Here is a 19,393-nt window from a genome sequence, read left to right as displayed (position 1 = left end):
CGGCGTGCCGTAGGCAGAGATTGCTCATTTGTGCGATGCTGAGTTTTGAGGATCGCGCGTCAAGGAGCGAGACCTTGGCATCGAGGTTTGCGGCAACAATCTCCTGGTTTTGCACCACCAGCAGCTTAGGTTCCATCTCCTGTTCCTTTGGAAAAATTAGTTTGTGAACATTACGGTGGATGGTAGTCGGTGCGTGGATCTCCTCACGCGTGTGCGCGTTGTATGCCATTCCCTGGACAAGTATGATATCTTCCATGGTGTCATCGATGTCAAATTGGTATCCGTAATCAGCAAGGTCCGGCAGGAAGCCCCTTTCAAGGTGCAGTTTGATCTTCTCCTGGGTCCATCCCTAAAACAAAATAAACAACAAATGAAATCAGAATCACTAATGTTTTGAAACTGTAATTTCGATGTGTCGTTGAAATGAGCTGAGTTGCAGTGATTCAACAGGTCAGAAAGTATTCCTCACTGTAATATAGTAGCCAATTTAACTTCATATTTGATCCCTGTCACTGTCATCCAGTCTGCTGCTTGCGCGCGACCGTAGGTTTGTTACTAAATATAGCAACATGTGCGACTTGTTGACAAAAATTCTTACGATTTTGTCCCCTGTACTTTGTTCAGTTTGTAGGCTGTACATTATATCCCCTGATACGGGATTTTTATGGTTTCAATTACATCATCAGTGGTATTTAAACAAAGTACCAATTTGGCATACCTGTATTTGTGATTTCTAAATATTTCGTAAAAAATTTCAGACAATATTTGTTTTGCATAATGATAGAACTGTGATATCATTATCCATCAGTCCTGCTCATAAAACCTAACTTCATTAATTACCTGTAGTTGTATCGGTATATTGTTGGCATTGTATATTCAAGTAAATCCCATCAGGCAATATTTCAAATACCACCTGTTACCATGGTAACCAGTGCCATTGCACAAACTCTCTTACTTACCTGGTGGCTGATTTGATCAACGAGAAGGGGTGTGGCGACGCGAATGGCACACACCCGCCACAAACGGTACTCCAAGGACGGCACCTGGGTGAAAATTGCCATGGCTGCGTACATGTCCTCAGCATTGATGAAATAAGCCTGGAACATACAAGTTTAATTCTTTCTACAAGAATTCATCAAACTTGTTCACGAATAACAAACTAAAAACTTCTTTGTTACAAAAGGGGCGTGACAAGATTAAAATATGTCACTAGCTTCTGCTGAGGCCGTCAAGTAAAACGACAGTCATTTTCAACAGTCAATCACAAAATTGAAGAACTCTGCAGCCATAGCAGGTGGTCCATCCTACTTCCGAGCTGAAGCCACTCTGCAATAATTACATTTTTGTGCACCTACTGTGGTGGTAGTATAAAATATTTAATTCACACCATGGTTATTTCGAGTGTGATTTTATGCAGCCTAAAAATTTATCACTACTTCACTCTAAAGAACTTAAAAAAGTAAAGACTTCCAACCTGCACAGATGTTTCGCAGGTGACTGTGGCATTTCGAGGTTTGTGTGTTAGTAGTCCCATTTCTCCAATAACGTTACCGGTACCCAGGTAATCCTCGAATGTGTCCACCACTGATTTGGAACTTCCGTATACGGCCACTTCGGCGTCCTCATGATATCCGCCAGTACCTTGCAGCTGCGAGAGAAGAAAAGAAGAAAAAAAATTATTTTCTTCTTGTTCCCGTTTGCCAAAGAAACAGCTTTCTTTGGGAACTTCAGATACTGTAAAACCTGGCTTGTACGGATGCGTGTGTGTCGGTCTGTCTGTCTGTTCATCCACATTGGCATACGATTAGAAATTCAATACTCGTGTAACTGACTGGTATCACCCTTCTTTTGGTCATGATCGATATCAGTGAACTTTGCATTCTCTGGCTTGCCACCTGTTCCAATTTTGCCACAGTTACCATAGAAAGAGAAAATCTGACCAATCCCAGATTTTAAGCGGGTGGCCGCTTTTTAAAAACAGCGCTCTCACATGGGCATTTAGAATACCAAGGAATGCACCTTAGACCATATATGGGCATATTTAGATTACAGATGACTGCAAACTCAGATATGTTAAACAATGTTTGTGGTAACACTGACTGTGTTACTCGCAAACTGCTTGACAACAATTGTGAACATGAGCACATGTATGAAGATATGTTTGACACTACCTTGACCATGCCAGAAACAACCAGATAAACTCCGTTTGGCAGGTCACCCTGTCGTACAATGACCTCTCCGTAGTCAAAGTGGAGCATTTCAGCTTTTTCCTAAAGGAACGAGAAATAGAAAAAGTGGAGAGAGAGAGAGAGAGAGAGAGAGAGAGAGAGAGAGTGTCTATGAAATCACTGTCTTGAAACAATATTTAACTCCGTACATTTCTTTATGATTACATATCAGACACGAATTTTAACATCTTTTGATAGCTTTGTGATATGGAATATCCTCGATTTCCGAACCTTCAAACTCCAAGTAGAGTTATTCACTCGCTCCTTTGATTAAATCTCAAAGTCGAAATTTTATTTGAAACGCAAGACAAACTGAAAAGTAGTCTTTTTAAAAGACAGTGTTGAGAGAAGTTTAAGACTTACGGTGATGTAATTGATGGTGTCGTCATCTCCTTGTAACCAGGCGATATTGCGGAGAAGAAATTCTGGAGATGGTGGTGGTATGCTGGCTGGCGCTCTCATCAATCTCTTCATCTTTACTTCAATCATCTGAAAAAAGTTGCACAAACAAATTATTTGAGCAATAAAATTTACCGAATTTTTCAAAGTTGATCCAGACATTTTCATGCTATCCATAATAGGAAATGATTTCATCGCATTTCTGCTAACATTAACCCTTTGAGTGCTGTAAATGTTCCCATCAAATTTTTTCCAATTTTTATGATTTTTTCTGTAAGTTTTTGATAATTTTGGACCAAATAGACAACACATTTCATCGGCTAAAGTTTGTCATCAAAATTTTGACAAAAATCTGAAAAATATCAACTGTAGTATATTTTCTAAAGGAGACAAAAATTTACTTTGGCGCTCAGAGGGTTAAAGTAGTATGCACGATGTCATTAACATTAACATTCAGGTAGTATGCACGATATGTCAAGAAAGATCGCATCAAAATTGCTGCAACATTTAAATTTTACACACTGCACATTATGACAAACATGTTTTACTTTCACCAGTCGCCGACGTACCTTAGATATTGGTCGCATATGACCCATGATACGACCTTTGAGCGCAGTACAGACGACCCCCTCCGTATCACGATTCATAATTGTAAACACTTTCTTTTTTACAATTTTCACCGCATTATAGAAGTTTGTATCGTATCAACTACCCACCAATTTACGCGTGGTCTATGTTTTCTGTATGTGTGTGAAATGAAAAACCACCTCCAGATCCCCTTGGGAAACGGTGAATTAAATTTAGAGTACCTTTAGTAAATTGGAGACACGTGGCACTCCTCTATATTACTTGGTAATTGTAATATGGCTAGGCTTAAATTCAGTTTGCTGCAATCTCTCTTGTTTTTCCATGTCTTACTCAAATTTCGAGAAAGGCTGGCAAACCTGTTCTAGTTTTTGTGCCTCGGCTTCGTCCAGTATTCCGCCGCCTTGGAGTTCGTGAATGGTGTCTCTGGAGTGGTTGAGAACAGTACGGATTGTCTGTCTCGTCTTCACCGATATGGCGATTCCGGGGTGTTGTCGCTGAAGCAGACCTGGGCGTGAACAGAAACGCACAGAAAAAGACATTTTAGCCAACATGTCCTACAACTTCTTCAATGTTGCTATCGATATAACTTTTACGGGTGTTTTCATGTGTCAGAACTACTTGAGGTGGTATGCGCCTCGAAAGTGCAATACCTACACTTTTGCTCAAACTTTCCTCAGCTTTTCAACTATTCTCTTACAAATCAAGCATAAAAATCAGGGGTCACCCTTCGAAAATTGGTAGTAGAAAAACAAATTACTGAACATTTACTGATATTTGAAATTCAATAGCCATCATGTTTTCACTCTACGTGGAAAAATAAAATTTTCAATTTTCGAAAACTAAGACGGTAAAATTTTTTCTAATACCATTGAGCCCCCCACAAGTCGTATACAAGTTCTGAAAAAAATTTGAGAGCCCGAATATCTGTGTACTCGAGGGGCGTTCTACCTCGCAAAAGTTCAGCTTTAATATGTCTTTTGTTCCGTCATTGAGAATTTAACATAAACTTTGCATGATCACTCGGCTGGCAAAGTAAAACCGACCAAAGGGACATAAGTTCGAGGGCAGAAAGATTTAATAATGCTTTTCTTGTCTGCACCGCTGCTTGTGTGAATTCCTTTTGAGGACTGTGGAAAAAAATGTTCCCGCCGAACTATTTCAGTGGTGACAAAACACTGAATTTCCCATGGATTTACCCAGGGAATAGCGGCCGTTTTGGATTTCAATAACAGTGACGTCATCTGAATGACAGCCAATCATCTCACCAAGTTCTTTGATGACGGCCAATCGCGATTTCTCAGACTGCTGTTTCAGAAGTTTCAGGATCTTCTTGTTGTCCACCATGTGTTCAATCAACTTGGAGACTTCTTCCTCGCCAACAATATAGCCTTTACCGACATCATAGCCCAGACTCAGTTTGACATTGATCCGCGTGTTCACAGAGTCGATCAGTTTTGGAATAATGACCTACAACAGCAAAGTTCGTACACATTTTAGTTCCCTGTAATAATTGTTATCAATACTTCTTTATTTCAGACTTAAATGCATCTAGTTACTTATAACGACTCTCAAAAGGATAACAAGAGAGAAAGAACAAAAATCAAAGGACAGAAAAAAGAGCACATCTCACATATAGACAAGAAAAACACCATCCACTGAGACTGGAGACCACAAAAGCGCAAATCACAAGTAACATGGCGATTGAGCGATATATTATAATTGTTTTGCTAGCAAGGTATTGAAAATCTTCTCAAAATGAAAAAAACACATGTGTTTATCCGAAATATACGTATCCCTCAGAGTTCCACCATCGCAGTACAATTGAAATCAATGTGTCCGAATGGAGTATTTTACACATGAAGGACCCGTTTTGCCAGTCAACAAATTCAATATGGACAAGGATCCATGGAACATCATTCTTTGACATAATTCTGACTGGTGATATCACGTGACTAGCTGAAAAAAAGAGCGGAGACGCCCCTTCACAAGGCGGAAACCCACAGATGCCATGCATATGACCACCATTAGAAGCCCCATGACTTTGTACATATCACTTACAATCTAGAACTAGAGCGAGAAAGAGCTTTTGTCTATGCATGTCCTTTTGACCGCGTTTTTTTTTAAAACGCGTGGCTTCAATTTTACGTTGGATATGAGTTAAAGAAAAACGATTCATAGAATACTAAGTATCAAAGCAGTTCTTGAAGGTATTATAAATACAAATATTACTTAATCGTCACCTTGCATAGCGTAATCATGCTTTGATCACGTGGATAAGAAGCAAACATGCTCATACATTAATATTACAGTGTATTCCTAAAATGTGTTGTTATTAGCAATCTCGCTTCAGATGTTCTGCACTCAAAAGCAGCGACTGGGCGACTTCATGAAGTTCTCACCTTGACCAGTCGGAGCCCCCTGAAGGCCTCAAAACCTTGAAGACTCTGAGCACCTTGAAGATGTTCGGATTGAAGCTGGCAGAATTACCGAGACTCAAGTCCAGGACGATGTCAATCACAGAGAGCAGCATGATGAGAAAGTCAAAGATGTTCCAGTAGCTGTAGAAGTAATACTTTCTCAGACCGAGCAACTGAAAAAAGTAAAAGATAAGAAAACAAGCTTGACGTTGGATGGAATGAATTTCAAATCAACATAACGTGAAACTTTGATTTTGTTCAACACAACGAACATACGGCAGTTCTCTGAGCTGTATTGGTGCTAGACTGGTCCCAGCCGACCGCTTTGCTTTTCTCAGCAGCAGTAACTGGCCATCGCGTTCTCCCCGCGATCTAAGCAACAGCCTGCCAGGGTACATTGCTTCAGTTTCACGATCACAGTCTGCTGAAGTTTACCCCTTCAATTTACTCTAGACAGTTTTGATATTTATATTCTGTAGTGGTGCCAGTGTGGCTTGAGATCTCCGGTTAAGGTAGTTCGCGCCTCGAAAATGAAAGAATTAAACTTTCGCTCAAAATTTTTTCAAGGAATCTTTAAACCATTCTCTTTAAAAATCAAGAATAAAAATAGGGGGTCACCATGTAAATTTTCGTACTAGAGAAACAGATCACCGATAATTTACCGATATTTAAAATTCAAAATGGCCGCCGTCTCTGTGTTACCTCTATGGAAAAAAATAAAATTTTCGATTTTCGAAAAAAACTTAGACGACGAAAAGTTTTCTTTCTCCAAGAGCTTTAAAATGAGCCCCCCCCAAAGAGGTAGATGAGAAAAGGGTTGTAAAAGTTAGAGAGTTAAAATATCTGTCCCCGAGGCGCATTCTACCTTAAGTATGCCTTTTCGTTGCAGAAACATACCAAATATGACCATTTTATATCAATGGAGAAGCCTTTCGTCTGAGTCGCCTTGTACCATTTTTTTAAATACAAGCGATTGTACAGGTCGTGCGAAATCGATAAAAGAATGATATCGTTCTCGGAGAAGTCTGCATGCTATTCACAGGCTCAGTGAATTGTCCGTTCCACAGATAGAAAGTTTGAAAGGGTCAATTCCAGTAAACTTAGCCAGGTTTGAGATAATGTACAGTACTGCGCATGCCATGGCAAAATACAGACGTGTGTCGACGCAAAACGTTTGTAGGTCGACCGATACCTTGAGAACTGCCTCGATGACGTAAACCAGGCAGAAGACGAAGTTAAAAATTCTCTGTGTAGTCTTGAAAGCCGGGTTATCATAGCCTAACTCCAAACCGATCGGGATGAGGTTCAAGCCAATGACGGTGTAGATGAAATAATCAAAGGCTGGTCGACGGACCATGTTGTAGATGGAATGCTGCCATCTTGTTCCCGGTTCCGGGACGATGTCCTTCTCACCCTTCACCCATTGCTCCAATTTTTGTTTCTGTTAGAGAAACAATGTCGAGTTGAAAAAATCTCATCAGCGTTGATGGATCAAGTGTAAAATTGATAACCTAAGGAAACTTATCATTATTCACGCAAAATAAAGAAATTATTACACGGTCGTGGTTCTCAAAACAGTCAAAACGCTGTCTCCATGCAGTCCACACCTGCTATAAGATATTTTTCATAGTGTTTATGGGTGTTGGCATGAGATGCGACTTTTAAAATCAGCTATGTGATTTTATCATATATAAGCTTATACGTACGCGCGCGCACGCACACACACACGCACATACATACATACATACATACATACATACATACATACATACATACATACATACATACATACATACATACATATTTATATTTACATGTGTGTGGTGTTTTACTTGCAAACTAGTATTAGTTATTTTATGTGATAATGTATTCACTGAAGGATGTTTGTACAATAATTATCTAATTATTAACCACACAACGGATTTGACGTGCCTGTGCCAGTTTGAACATAATAAAATACTACAAGGAGTACTTCACTAAACAGTGACTGACCCTCAGCCACTCCAATGCAGATACACAAATGTTGGTCGGGATGTTTATATGTATTTGAATCTAAACGGATATAACATATTCTTATCCATCCAAAAACACTGAATCGAACGCCCTCAACTTACATGGCGCGTTCTCTGCTGTTTTTTTGTAAAGTGACCTGTGTTTGAAAATGGCGAGCGATTTAAAATGAAGATGAAACTGTTAAAATATACTCTTCCGTTGTCACCTACTCTCCCGTTGTCACAAATGAATGCTATTGTAACGCGGTAAAGGATAATCCGTTTGATGGGTAGAATTAAAAGAGTGTCCGGGAAAATTGTCAGATATTTATATGTGAACAAAGTACACAGAAATTGAACAAATTGTTTTTAATATATCAAAAAGGTTGAGAATCGTTTAGAAGTTAACTACCACACGTGAAGACGCTGCATGGCATCTGCTGCAAACTACTCGGCCAATTTTACCTGCTCACCCCTAATTCCCTGTAAGCAGGTCCACACTTACCATCGATAACAATGGGTTTGGGTGAAACCATGGTTTTGAAAGGGGTTAAAAACCCAAAATCGGATAAAAAACTTGACCCTTACCAAGTAAGGCCAAATTCCTCGCACTTGCCAATTCTTCTTGATGTCATCGACTTCAACGTAGCGGTTCTCCTCGTCGCCGACGGCTTCGGTGACGGATACCAGCACTCGGATGGCCTCTCGGGACAGCATGCCGTGTTCAAACTGTTTCCAGTAGCTTACCTGTAAACAAGCATTTAGGAGAAACACGATTGGAACTAATTTGCGATAATCGGATCTTCATATTTTTCAAATTTATCAAAAGTGTACGGTGCGCTATAGCTAAATGTCTCCATATTACAAATTATTCACAAAAACAAGGGTGTAACGTAAAAAGAAAAGCAGATTAGCTTACATTTGCAGATTAAACAGACATTACTTCACCATCCAATTACGCCATATTAGATCCAATCGTGTTGAGATCAAAGGCCAAAAAAAAAGGTACGACAAATACGACAATTTATGCCGAAAGCAACGTAACTTTGGTAGTTAGTAGAGTAAAATGAAAGTCATTCCATAGAAATAAAGCAAATAATATAACACCAAGATGATTTTGTTGGACTGACCGTCTTCGTTGTCTCGAGACCTTTGCAGTAAGATCCATCGAAATTTAATCAGTAGTCTCTATCTGGAAGACTATGTATGCATTTTGATTGTCACCTTTTCGGAAAAGACGCCAGTGTTTGACGGAAAAACAAATGTGATATTTTTGCGGACTCGGCTGTAAATTTTGATAATTTTTTAAAATGTTAATTGCTGTTCTTTGGAACAGATACGCTATCTTAATCTTACCCCTAAACTGCATGCTGAACTATAGAGAATATTAGACTTTTGAGCATACGTTGCGTACAATATGCAGTGTTATTGTTGAAAAACGAATCCGAGCCCGGACTACAATTCAAGTGTTCAAAACAACACCAGGACATTATTCACATGCAGGCAGGCTGTGTTGACACATGGACTTCTCGATAATTCGACGTTACTTTTTTGAGCAGAACGAGTAGATGGATTTTACAAACAGAACGAAAATTGACGAAACTTTATAGCCAAGGCGCTTAAGGTAGTGTGCGCTTGGAAAGTGAAAGACTTGAACTTTCGCTCAAAATTTCCTCAATGAAACTTTCAACCATTCTGTTACCAAAGCAAGAATAAAAATCAGGGGTCACTGTACAAATTTTGGTACTAGATAAACGAATTAGCTAACATTTTAAATTTAAAAAATGACACCATCCCTATGTTGCGGAGAAAAATACATTTTCGATTTTCGATGAAAATGTTTCTTATTCCAAGAACTTTAAAATGAGCTCCAACAAGCGGTGGACTAGAAAAGTATTAATGAATTTTGGAGTCCGAATATCTGTTTCCGAGGCGCATTCAAACTTAAAACTTTCACCCCCAGTTCCCTGTATACAGGTCCAACTTTACCATAGAAAACAATGGATTTGGGACAAACCATGGTGGTGAAAGGGTTAAAACAACTATTGTCACCTTACCCGTTCTGCTTTTAACATTCTCTGCCGTGCTTCCTCAACCATGTCAGCGAACTCCTTGCTTGACGGTTCATTTTGCACACTCGTCTTGCATTGTGGGCATGTACTTGTTCGAAATTCGATTCCTCCGTCGGATGTTTCAACCTGTAAAGAAGCGCACCGTACGGTATAATCTGACACAAACTGACAATAAAATTCGATTAAAAACCTTTAGGGACGGTGTTTTAAGAACCAGCATCAAAACTCCATGGCGGGAAATTCAACCACAGGTAGTCTGATCGATCGACTGCTTCCATGAATCACTCTATCGTCATGCAAAGCTGATCGTTGCCGCGGTTGAAAGTTTTTCAGAGATGACACAAACAGATACGGTAGTCGACGCCTTTTTTGTCAACGATTTTGGCGGGGAAGCAAAATACAGGAAGAGCGCTGCCATTTATTAGTAGAAATCGTAGAATGTTCCATTGTTTTACATCCTGAAGTAATTTTTTGTAGAGTAACGTCATTGGCTCCTCTGGGGTCTACATTAGTTCAGGGTGAAGAGCGACACAGAAGAATGACGTTGGTATTGACCGCTTTTGCGGGTCCAATGTCATATAACCTCTCTGTCTCATACGTCATCCCCAAAAAGAAGAAAATAATCGGAAAAGCACTCTGGAACAATATAGGGTGACGTGACACGCATGAGCAGTAGACTAGCGTAAATACCTCTTCGTCTGTTGTTTTGTAAGGGTCCCTGATTTCACAGGCTTGTTCGGCCATTTCCCAGTCGGTGTCTGCCAGAAACCTGTCAGCTTTCAGCATGGCAAAGGTTCGTACTTGTGATTCTTGGAGACGGCGCACAGCGTTGGCCATTGCTAGGCGTTTAGGGATGGAAATATCGCTCATACCTGATGTGAGAGAGAGAGAGAGAGAGAGAGAGAGAGAGAGAGAGAGAGAGAGAGAGAGAGAGAGAGAGAGAGAGAGAGAGAGAGAGAGAGAGAGAGAGAGAGAGATAGATGAGTTCGAGAATACAGAAAAAGTACCTTTGTACCTTTGTTCCGTATTTACATTCAGGTTTTTTAGTGGCATGTTTAAATCACAAAACCCTGAAAAACATCACTGATATAATAAGTCAGATACCTCTCTCTCGTTGATAGAAATGAGATTTGCATATGATGTATGCAGGATATGAATACGATCGCCTTTATCATATAGAAATAAACAGTATCCACCACGGCCCTATCGTGCCACAAGAATAAACGGATAGTTTTTAATAATTAGGCACTCAGGTCGTGCCACAGCACGGAATCTGCAAAATGTATCCGTTGAACATGAACTATCAAACTAAAGTGGCGTAAAGTTCTTCATTATAGTAAACCTGTCCTCAATACAATGTATTACAGTGTACACACTTGACTTTGCGATGTAGTTTAACCCGTTCACCCATTCCCAGTAAACCTTTCCCCGTCACTATTCATAACAATGGGATTAGAAAAATCATGGCGTGTAAAAGGGTTAAATATGTACGTGAGTGAGTAGATCCTCTGACATGAACGGAACTGAGAAGAACAAAACTGACAATCTTCTCTGTGGAATGCGACTTAATGTCAAGTTGACTATTTTGTTGTAAAGATAGATACGTTGGATCAATCTAATTATATATTCTTTGTAAGTTTTGTATTTGTTGTTGGGCAATCTTTCGTTCCTTTCCTCCACTGACACACCCAGCACTCTGGAAATTTAAGACAGTACTCTGATGGCCCTAACGACAAATGCAATCGCTACGTTTCAGTCATGTGCCCTCTTTCGACAGCGAGGCAAAATGCTGCTTTAGGTATAGAACCGATTTTCGGACTCGTGCAATTTTGCAACTTTGTTCTTGTCTACAGCTTTTGTTTTCTCAATTTGAACGCCGTAAAGAAAATTCAAGTCCCCTGTCCATTTGTTTACACAATCGAAATTATAGTGTATATCCGTAGAGTTAGTGAATCACCGAATGGCCGCTATATTAATTTTAAATATGGTAAATTTGCATTCAACCTTGTCGTCTTGTCAAACATTTGCATAATGATCAAGTCTCTTTATTCTTGGTCATCATGAGCAATTTCCCCGAGCAAAATTTGCGCACATTTTAAACTTTCGGGGTTTTTTTTTTGGGGGGGGGTTGTATCACCTTAAGGTAGTACACGCCTCGAAAGTGAATGACTTAAAACTTTTGCTCAAACTTTTCTCAATGAAATTCCAACCACTGACTTGCCAAATCAAGAATAAAAATCCCTTGTCATCACGCAAATTTCGGTGCTAGAGAAATAAATTACCCGACATTTATCGATGTTTAGAATTTAAAGTGGTCGCCATCCCCATGTTGACTATAAGGAAAAAATTGAGTTTTCGATTTTTACGAAACTGGAATGGTTAAAACTTTACGTAATCCAAGAGCTTGAAAATGAGCCCCTACAAGCCGTAGATAGGAAAGGTTTCGAGAAAATTTGAGAGACCGCATAACGGTCCCCATGGCGCAGTCTACTTTGAACTCCATCCAACGCCACGTGAATTCATTGTAACTTACCAAGGACTTTGAGAAGTGACTGTATTGTGGTGGCATTGATGCAAAGAGTCAGCACTACGATGCCTGATGTGTGGAGTAGAACCTTGCTGCCGATAGTCTGTTGGTCAATTCCGGGCGTTGACGTCACGAGCAAGGCCAAGGCCAAGCCGACGGCTCCGCGGAGTCCTCCCCATGTCATGACGGCGGCGTTTCGCCAGGACAGCCCATAACCAATGCGAGACAGAATGGGACTGAAGAGGGCAATAGCAATGGCTCTGAAAAATATAGAGTAACGATATGTCGTTAGTGCCAATTCTCAAAGCTTACAAATGGCGAAGCGAATTGGATAGACAGAAAAGTAAATGGTCTTGCTAAGGTGAGTTTTGATACTTATATGCAGTTATTTATTCAGTACATATGGGTAATTCTTTCCAATATTCGATCGAAAAAAATGTTGAGCTACAGTTACGATGGGCATTAAACGCCACAGTCGGAAACTCTGTTCTCGATCTCGGAGGTGACTTTTGTCTAGGTCCATAATAATCGACGAAAGAAAAATATTAATACAAATTTTGGTCGCTATTTTGGTCATAAGTGCTGATGTAAATATTCGTTGCACGCTCACCGATGTCATGTGCTTTCATAGTATCGCTATTGACGGGAATCTTTATTCGTGACAAAGACAAAGACATAGGTAATATTATAAAAATGATTTCCCCGCGCTTCCTAGTAACCAAGACACTTGCTCAATAACCAAGACACTTGACCAATAAATATGAAAGTTGATAGATAACCAGATACGGGCCTAATAACCATCATACGTTTTCCCCATAACGAAGAAACTGGTCAATTCAAAAAGACTGTTGCCAAATAATCAAAATTCTTGCCCGATAACTAAAACACTTGCCTAATCACCAAGATGCTTGCCCAATAATAATGGACGCTGTCAAATAACTAAGACACTTGCCCGATAACTAAGACACTTGCCCGATAACTAAGACACTTGCCCAATAACTGAGACACTTGCCCGATAACAACACACTTGCCCAGTGACAAAGGTAATTACTCAGTATACTTACCTGATGATATTGATACCCATGTAGGTTGCCAGGATGTAAAACCAGTCACTGGACTCCACATTACTCATGGCAAGCTCAACGATGACAACTCCAACCAACACAAAGATGAGAGTGTTTGCCAGGTATGCCAACATTTCCCAAAATCTGTAATCACAAAAAAGGTACGATCAATTTTACTTATCATTACCGAAAACTCCTAGTTTTATACGAATATATTTCCGTTACAGCGCGTAGAAATCACTTAACTTCATCAAGCACAAGATTCAACTTATGCCTTGAGAGGGCGTACATCATGACTTAATGTAGTAATTTTCTGAGTTGTGTCATAATTCAAATCAAGTCTGTTCTGATTCGGTAGTTTTTTAACATACAAATGAAAATATGAGATTATCCAAGCAGAGAAATGTAAAACGCCCCAACCCTCGCTGTTACACAGCGAAAAACGAGAATTTGAGGATATAAAGATGAGTTTTATAACAAAGTATAACTCTGTTAAATTTTCATAATAGCTATAGATAAAATGTATTTGGTATTTCGCCCATTAGGTTTTCCTGAGTCATTTAACGTAAAAGTTTGAAATTAAGAAGAAAAGGAAAAACGGGGTCAAATAACGTGTTAACGGTTTATTTGCTTGACTTATTGGTAGGTATATCCGTTTATTCCTCCTCTGATGATTGAATTTTGAGTGTGATGACTCCGCAAAAAACGAAATGAGCGAAACCCAAAGTACATGAGCGGATGTTAAAGTCCTATACTGCCTATAGTAACGTGAACTTCGTCGACAGTTCTTTTACTGTTTCCAAGATGCAGTGTGCGTTTGCTTATGAAACACGCACGTTACGCATAGAACTTTTTAGCCGTAGGGTACACGCAGAGTATGTTACACATAAAACTCTATGGCAGATTACACCTGACCTATACTTTCGTCGCTGATGGTTAGAATATACACGGGGCAAGGTTTAGCATTGCAAATTTGTGTTATTCTTGCATAACAATCCGTTGTAAAACACAAAATCAGTATGTTTTCGCTGTTTTGAGTGTAGGCCTATATACCGTGTTCGATGTAGTCACAGCGATGCATTGTTGGATAACCAGGAAAAAGTGTATGGTGTAAAAGTACCCTTTGTTTCATTTGCATATCAAAAGACACACGTTGTTCTCTTTCTACCTGTGTAAGAAGACTTCAACCTCGGGACTAATGCTGGTCTTCTCAGCGTTGACAATCAGGCCCAGCATCACGACAGCCAGCACACCAGAGACTTGTAGCACGCCCTCACCGATGTAGAATGTGAGGTAAGTGGAAGCCAAGGTGATGGTGATTTCAGTCAGTGCATCGTTGAAAATGTTCGAAAGCCATAAAGTTGTCAGCTTGGCCATGACGAAGCCAAAGAGAGGCCCGCCGAATGCAACCCGGACGAAATAGATCAAGATTTCGATACCTAGTAAAATTAAAATATGTATACTGAGTTGAAAGTCAAAATGGCGGCCAATCCTGTGTTAGCTCTATCTGCTCTATTGGGAAATGAAATGGTCGATTTTTACAGGAATAAGTGGATGAAATTATTATTTGCTCATTGAGCTTAAAATGAGCCACACAAGGAGAAGACAAAAATGTACTGTAAACGTTTGACTCCTAATATATGTGTCCGAATGGCAAATGCAGAGTTGAAGACGTTACCAAAAATTATGCAAGTACGGTTTTAGACGTTCCATGGGCAATGATGATACATGTAGGATCAGGCCCTATTAGCAATCATTTCTGATCCGTTTAGTGTGTTTTATCCATGATTTGCTAGTTTCTGGTCGCGAAGGGAAAGAATGTGGTGCGAGACACGTTTACATTTACATTTACAAAATACACCAGTACAGTCACCCTTGACTATTGCCCAGTGGCGATTACTCGGTGGCATGTATCGCAAGAATTTCAGATTTTCGAAAAAAACTAAGACTGTGAAAGTTTTTCTTTCTCCAAGAGCTTTAAAATGAGCCCCCACAAGAGGTAGATCAAAAAAGAATATTGTAGAAATTTGCGAGTCCGAATATCTGTCCCCCTAGGTGCGTTCTATCTTAATTCAAGGTTTCCAGCGTGTCTGGGTCTTTGAAATGTAAAAAGGAGTCATATCTGCTATAAAATTTTGGAGAAAACCTGAGAGGCCCATAATATACTTCTTCCCTCACAAAATTACTCCACAGATAAGATTCTGCAAGTTTCCCCCTTGAAAGGTGTCACCCCGGGCACATCGTTTGTTCGTTTGCTCACCTGTCATTCCTCCACCAGGCAAGCTCAGCTCCAGGAAGACGTGAAATATGACAATGGAGCAACCGTCGTTGAGAAGAGACTCCCCTTCGATCAATGTACCGAGCTGTTTTGAAGCCCCTGTAAACGGGAAGGTAAATTATGGAGCCGTCAATATCACCTTGGCTTTCGTAAGGTCAAACAGTTTACTGCCTTTGACGTTCAGATCGTTAAAGGAGTTATTTATGGAAAGTAAAGTAAAGCAGGCCGAAGACAAATATATATATATATATATATATATATATATATATATATATATATATATATATATATATATATATATATATATATATATATATATATATGTGTGTGTGTGTGTGTGTGTGTGTGTGTATATCATGCAAACCTATTTAAACATCAAAACATGTCTATTGACGAAAAAAATAGCAGAGATTACAAGTAAGTCTATGATGCAACAGGTACTATTGACAGGGATTTTCATAAAATAACAGAATTAGGCGAACAGAATAAATAAATAAATAAATAAATAAATAAATAAATAAATAAATATCGCGTCCAGCGCAATTGTACCCACCGAGATCTTTCAACAGCGCCACCACAGCAACGGGATCCGTGGCACTCATGATGGAACCGAACATCATTGCTGTGTTGAAACTCCAGCCGTAGGTGAAGACGTTCATAGCCAGCACTGCCGTCAGAAGTGATGCCACAATTAGTCCGAATAGAGCTAGAATACACACCTGGTAAGTGGTAGAGGAATATACAAATGACGCATTAAACAATAGACCCTGGAGTTTCTCGAGGGTCTATGATTAAACGGAGTATACACCAAAAGTAATTTCATTTCAGCGAAACATGTCAATCATTTGTTGATTTTGTACTACAGTGGGGCGCAAAATTACGATTGGACACATTGAAGACCATGTCTGCAATAAAAGTATTCCATGACAAATAATTTGAAGGCCTGTTCAAGCTATTTAAGGCAGGATGCGCCTCGGGGACCCATATTCGGACTTTTAAACGTTTTACCTGATTGGCCTACCACTTGGGACAGATACTATAAACAGGTATTTTCATAAAATAAAAGAATTAGGCGAACAGAATAAATAAATGAATATATATATATATATATATATATATATATATATATATATATATATATATATATATATATATATATATATATATAAAGAATCGAGGGGATCCGTTCTGAAGCTCTTGGAGTCAATACAGTTTTCACGGTTTTTTTCACAATACACTTTTTGGGGGTTGAAAATCGAAATTTGTTTTTCCCCATAGAGTTAACACGTGGATGGTGACCATTTTGAACTTTCAGAGTCGTTCATTCGGGGAAATTTATTTTCTGTATCATTTTGCACTGTGACCCCTGATTTCTATTCTAGGTTTCGCAAGGGTTTCCATGCGTTATAGTCCCCTTGAAGAAAATTTGAGCAAATGTTTACAATTTTATATTTCGAGGCGCTTAATATCTCAACTTTAACTTTTAATGTTACTTTTCGTAATTTTTCTTTCGGTGAACTACAGTATTTCGCTGTACTCGCGAAATCATGTCGGATGGTTACTAGTAGTAGACAACTCGTAAATGCACTTCATGCAGCCTGTATCAATATAAAAACAACAATGCAGTTTACACATGTAAAGGCTGAGTTGACGAGCTCGACACTTTGTATCTCAACATGCTTTGTGGACTAGCAAAACAAACTAACATTAAAAACAAAACATGTAAAAAATCACCAAAATTATGCACCACTGTCCCTTTAAGCTAGAAGTAAAGACCAAGAGATCTGTGTCTTACGTCGCACATATACAAACTACATTTAAAGTGACTGTGAGTCATGAGAGAGAGAGAGAGAGAGAGAGAGAGAGAGAGAGAGAGAGAGAGAGAGAGAGAACACATGCTGACCTGTATAGCAGATTTCATGAAGGTGTGCACGTCCATGGCGAAGGCGGACTCGAAGATGAGAACCGGCAGAAAGACGTGTAGGATAAGATGGGGATCCATATGCACCATGGTTGTGTACTTAGCAACGCCCTCTACGTTTGTGGACAGGATTCCGATCAGAACGCCAAGGACCAACAAAACAACGGTGTACGGGATGTTGAGGGGCACCTTGTTGAGTAGACTTCGGATGAGAGCTGGGTGAAGGCACGACAAAAAAGCTTGTGTTAAGACCAGATTGTTAACGACATGAACGACCAAAAAAACGTGGGAGTCAGAAAATAGAAAGAGTCCGTCTAAATTTGACAGGTTATTCTACTGGTCGTTGGATAGCCAATCACATGCTGATATGATTAATACGATAGTACTGTGATCGTATCATCACAGCAATATCATTAATATTAAAGGTATAATGCTCCCCGAGGACAGGCATTCGGACTCTCAGACCCACTGTCAAAGCGATGCTATGAGAATTCCAAAACTCCCGCCCAGTGTATGCACATGGCTGCGTCATCAGTAATCCCCCTATTGTGCGCCCACGGTCCTGTAATTTCCCGTTTAAGGTAATGCGACAAAATTATGACCATTGAGATGTTGATAATATCACAATTCGGGACTTAACATGGTTTGACCGAATAACTGAAAATATGATTATTTTATTTCAAGTCGTTTATACCATATACAATATTATGCCAGCATAGTGATGTCGAAAATACATCGATCTGATCGGTCGAGACGTTAAAATAACAACGCTGTAATCGCGATATAGTAGGCCTATAGCTGGAGAAAGATTCCTTTTTCAACGTTTCAAGCAGGAATTTTAATGCACTGCTGTAATGTAACATCAATCAGACACCTCGGCATCGGGCCACCACACGGTTTTGACTCTTTCACACCATATCAGGGCTCGCTATCAGTGTCACCCGAGTATATACGAAACTAGTCAAAATATCGGTTTGTTGCTTGAATATCGAATTTATCTAGCAACACAACAATATTCATTGAAATCACCGCCGAGGTAATCGTTATCGCTGAGGATGTTGTCATCACTATTGTCATCAACTGATACCACTTATATATTAAGTAGAGGCTAAGTTATCTGAAGGGAAGACTGTCAGAGCTTGAACTGTTGAAGTACGAAATTCAGCTTACTAGTATCGGCAAAATCATAACACGCACGGTCGGTCGAATGTCCGAGAAAATGCTTACCTCCCATTGCACAAGAGGCGAACACAAAAAGGATGACGTAGGGTGGTCCTCCATGAGCTCCATGGGTGGGATCATGGTCGTGCAAGTCGTGCGATCCGTGACTGTCGTTGTAATGGTCTGTGGTGTTCGCCGACACCGTGTGCGGATCAACGGTCGCAGCTAACGACGTCACGGTCATGTTGACTTCCTAATGATAGGTACGAATAAACCATAAATACGCGGTCTGGTATTCAGACTCCTCCATCGCTCTTCAATTTTTGCGATTCCAAAGAGCTGATGTTACCGTTACGGAAAAGTTTCCGTGGTTTTGGAAAACACTGTGCTCTGTGACGTCACTTCACGATTCAACGATTGTCTCTGAGCGCGTACAATTCTGTTATATTCTATTCCACGCACGTGACCGCAACCTGCTAACTCTGAGAACGCAAATTCCGCGTTCATCCGGAAACATGTCGTTTTCACTTTAGTCCAATTTAGCAGACATTTGTACGCTCTCTGCCCAAAATATTAATGTTTCTCGTAATAACGTGATATTGAATATCATTTGATAAAAAATATTCCCATCTATAAGCACAACGCCCCTTCGAACACAAAATGTCGTTTCCACGGTTACTACAGGGAACATCATGACGCGCTTTGACTTTGTTGTGTGTGTGTATTCTAAGTTGTCTGCGACATTGT

At 39.7% G+C, this 19,393-nt stretch overlaps 1 protein-coding gene across 1 annotated transcript; it reads right to left on the bottom strand.

The window, feature by feature from the left end:
* Positions 1–4,513: 4,513 nt before the first annotated feature.
* Positions 4,514–19,078, bottom strand: LOC139130876 (sperm-specific sodium:proton exchanger-like). The gene is made up of 13 exons (XM_070696686.1): positions 18,713–19,078; positions 17,468–17,700; positions 16,118–16,283; positions 15,547–15,663; positions 14,455–14,725; positions 13,287–13,430; positions 12,229–12,482; positions 10,386–10,567; positions 9,681–9,821; positions 8,212–8,370; positions 6,825–7,073; positions 5,615–5,805; positions 4,514–4,682 (listed from the first exon to the last, which is right to left on the bottom strand). The coding sequence occupies exons 1-13, from the start codon at positions 18,888–18,890 to the stop codon at positions 4,664–4,666; spliced, it is 2,304 nt and encodes a 767-aa protein (XP_070552787.1). The 5' UTR covers positions 18,891–19,078; the 3' UTR covers positions 4,514–4,663.
* Positions 19,079–19,393: the final 315 nt, after the last annotated feature.

Source organism: Ptychodera flava, chromosome 1, assembly GCF_041260155.1.
Source record: "Ptychodera flava strain L36383 chromosome 1, AS_Pfla_20210202, whole genome shotgun sequence".
Lineage (NCBI taxonomy): Eukaryota > Metazoa > Hemichordata > Enteropneusta > Ptychoderidae > Ptychodera > Ptychodera flava.
This window is presented reverse-complemented; position numbering and strand designations above follow the sequence as displayed.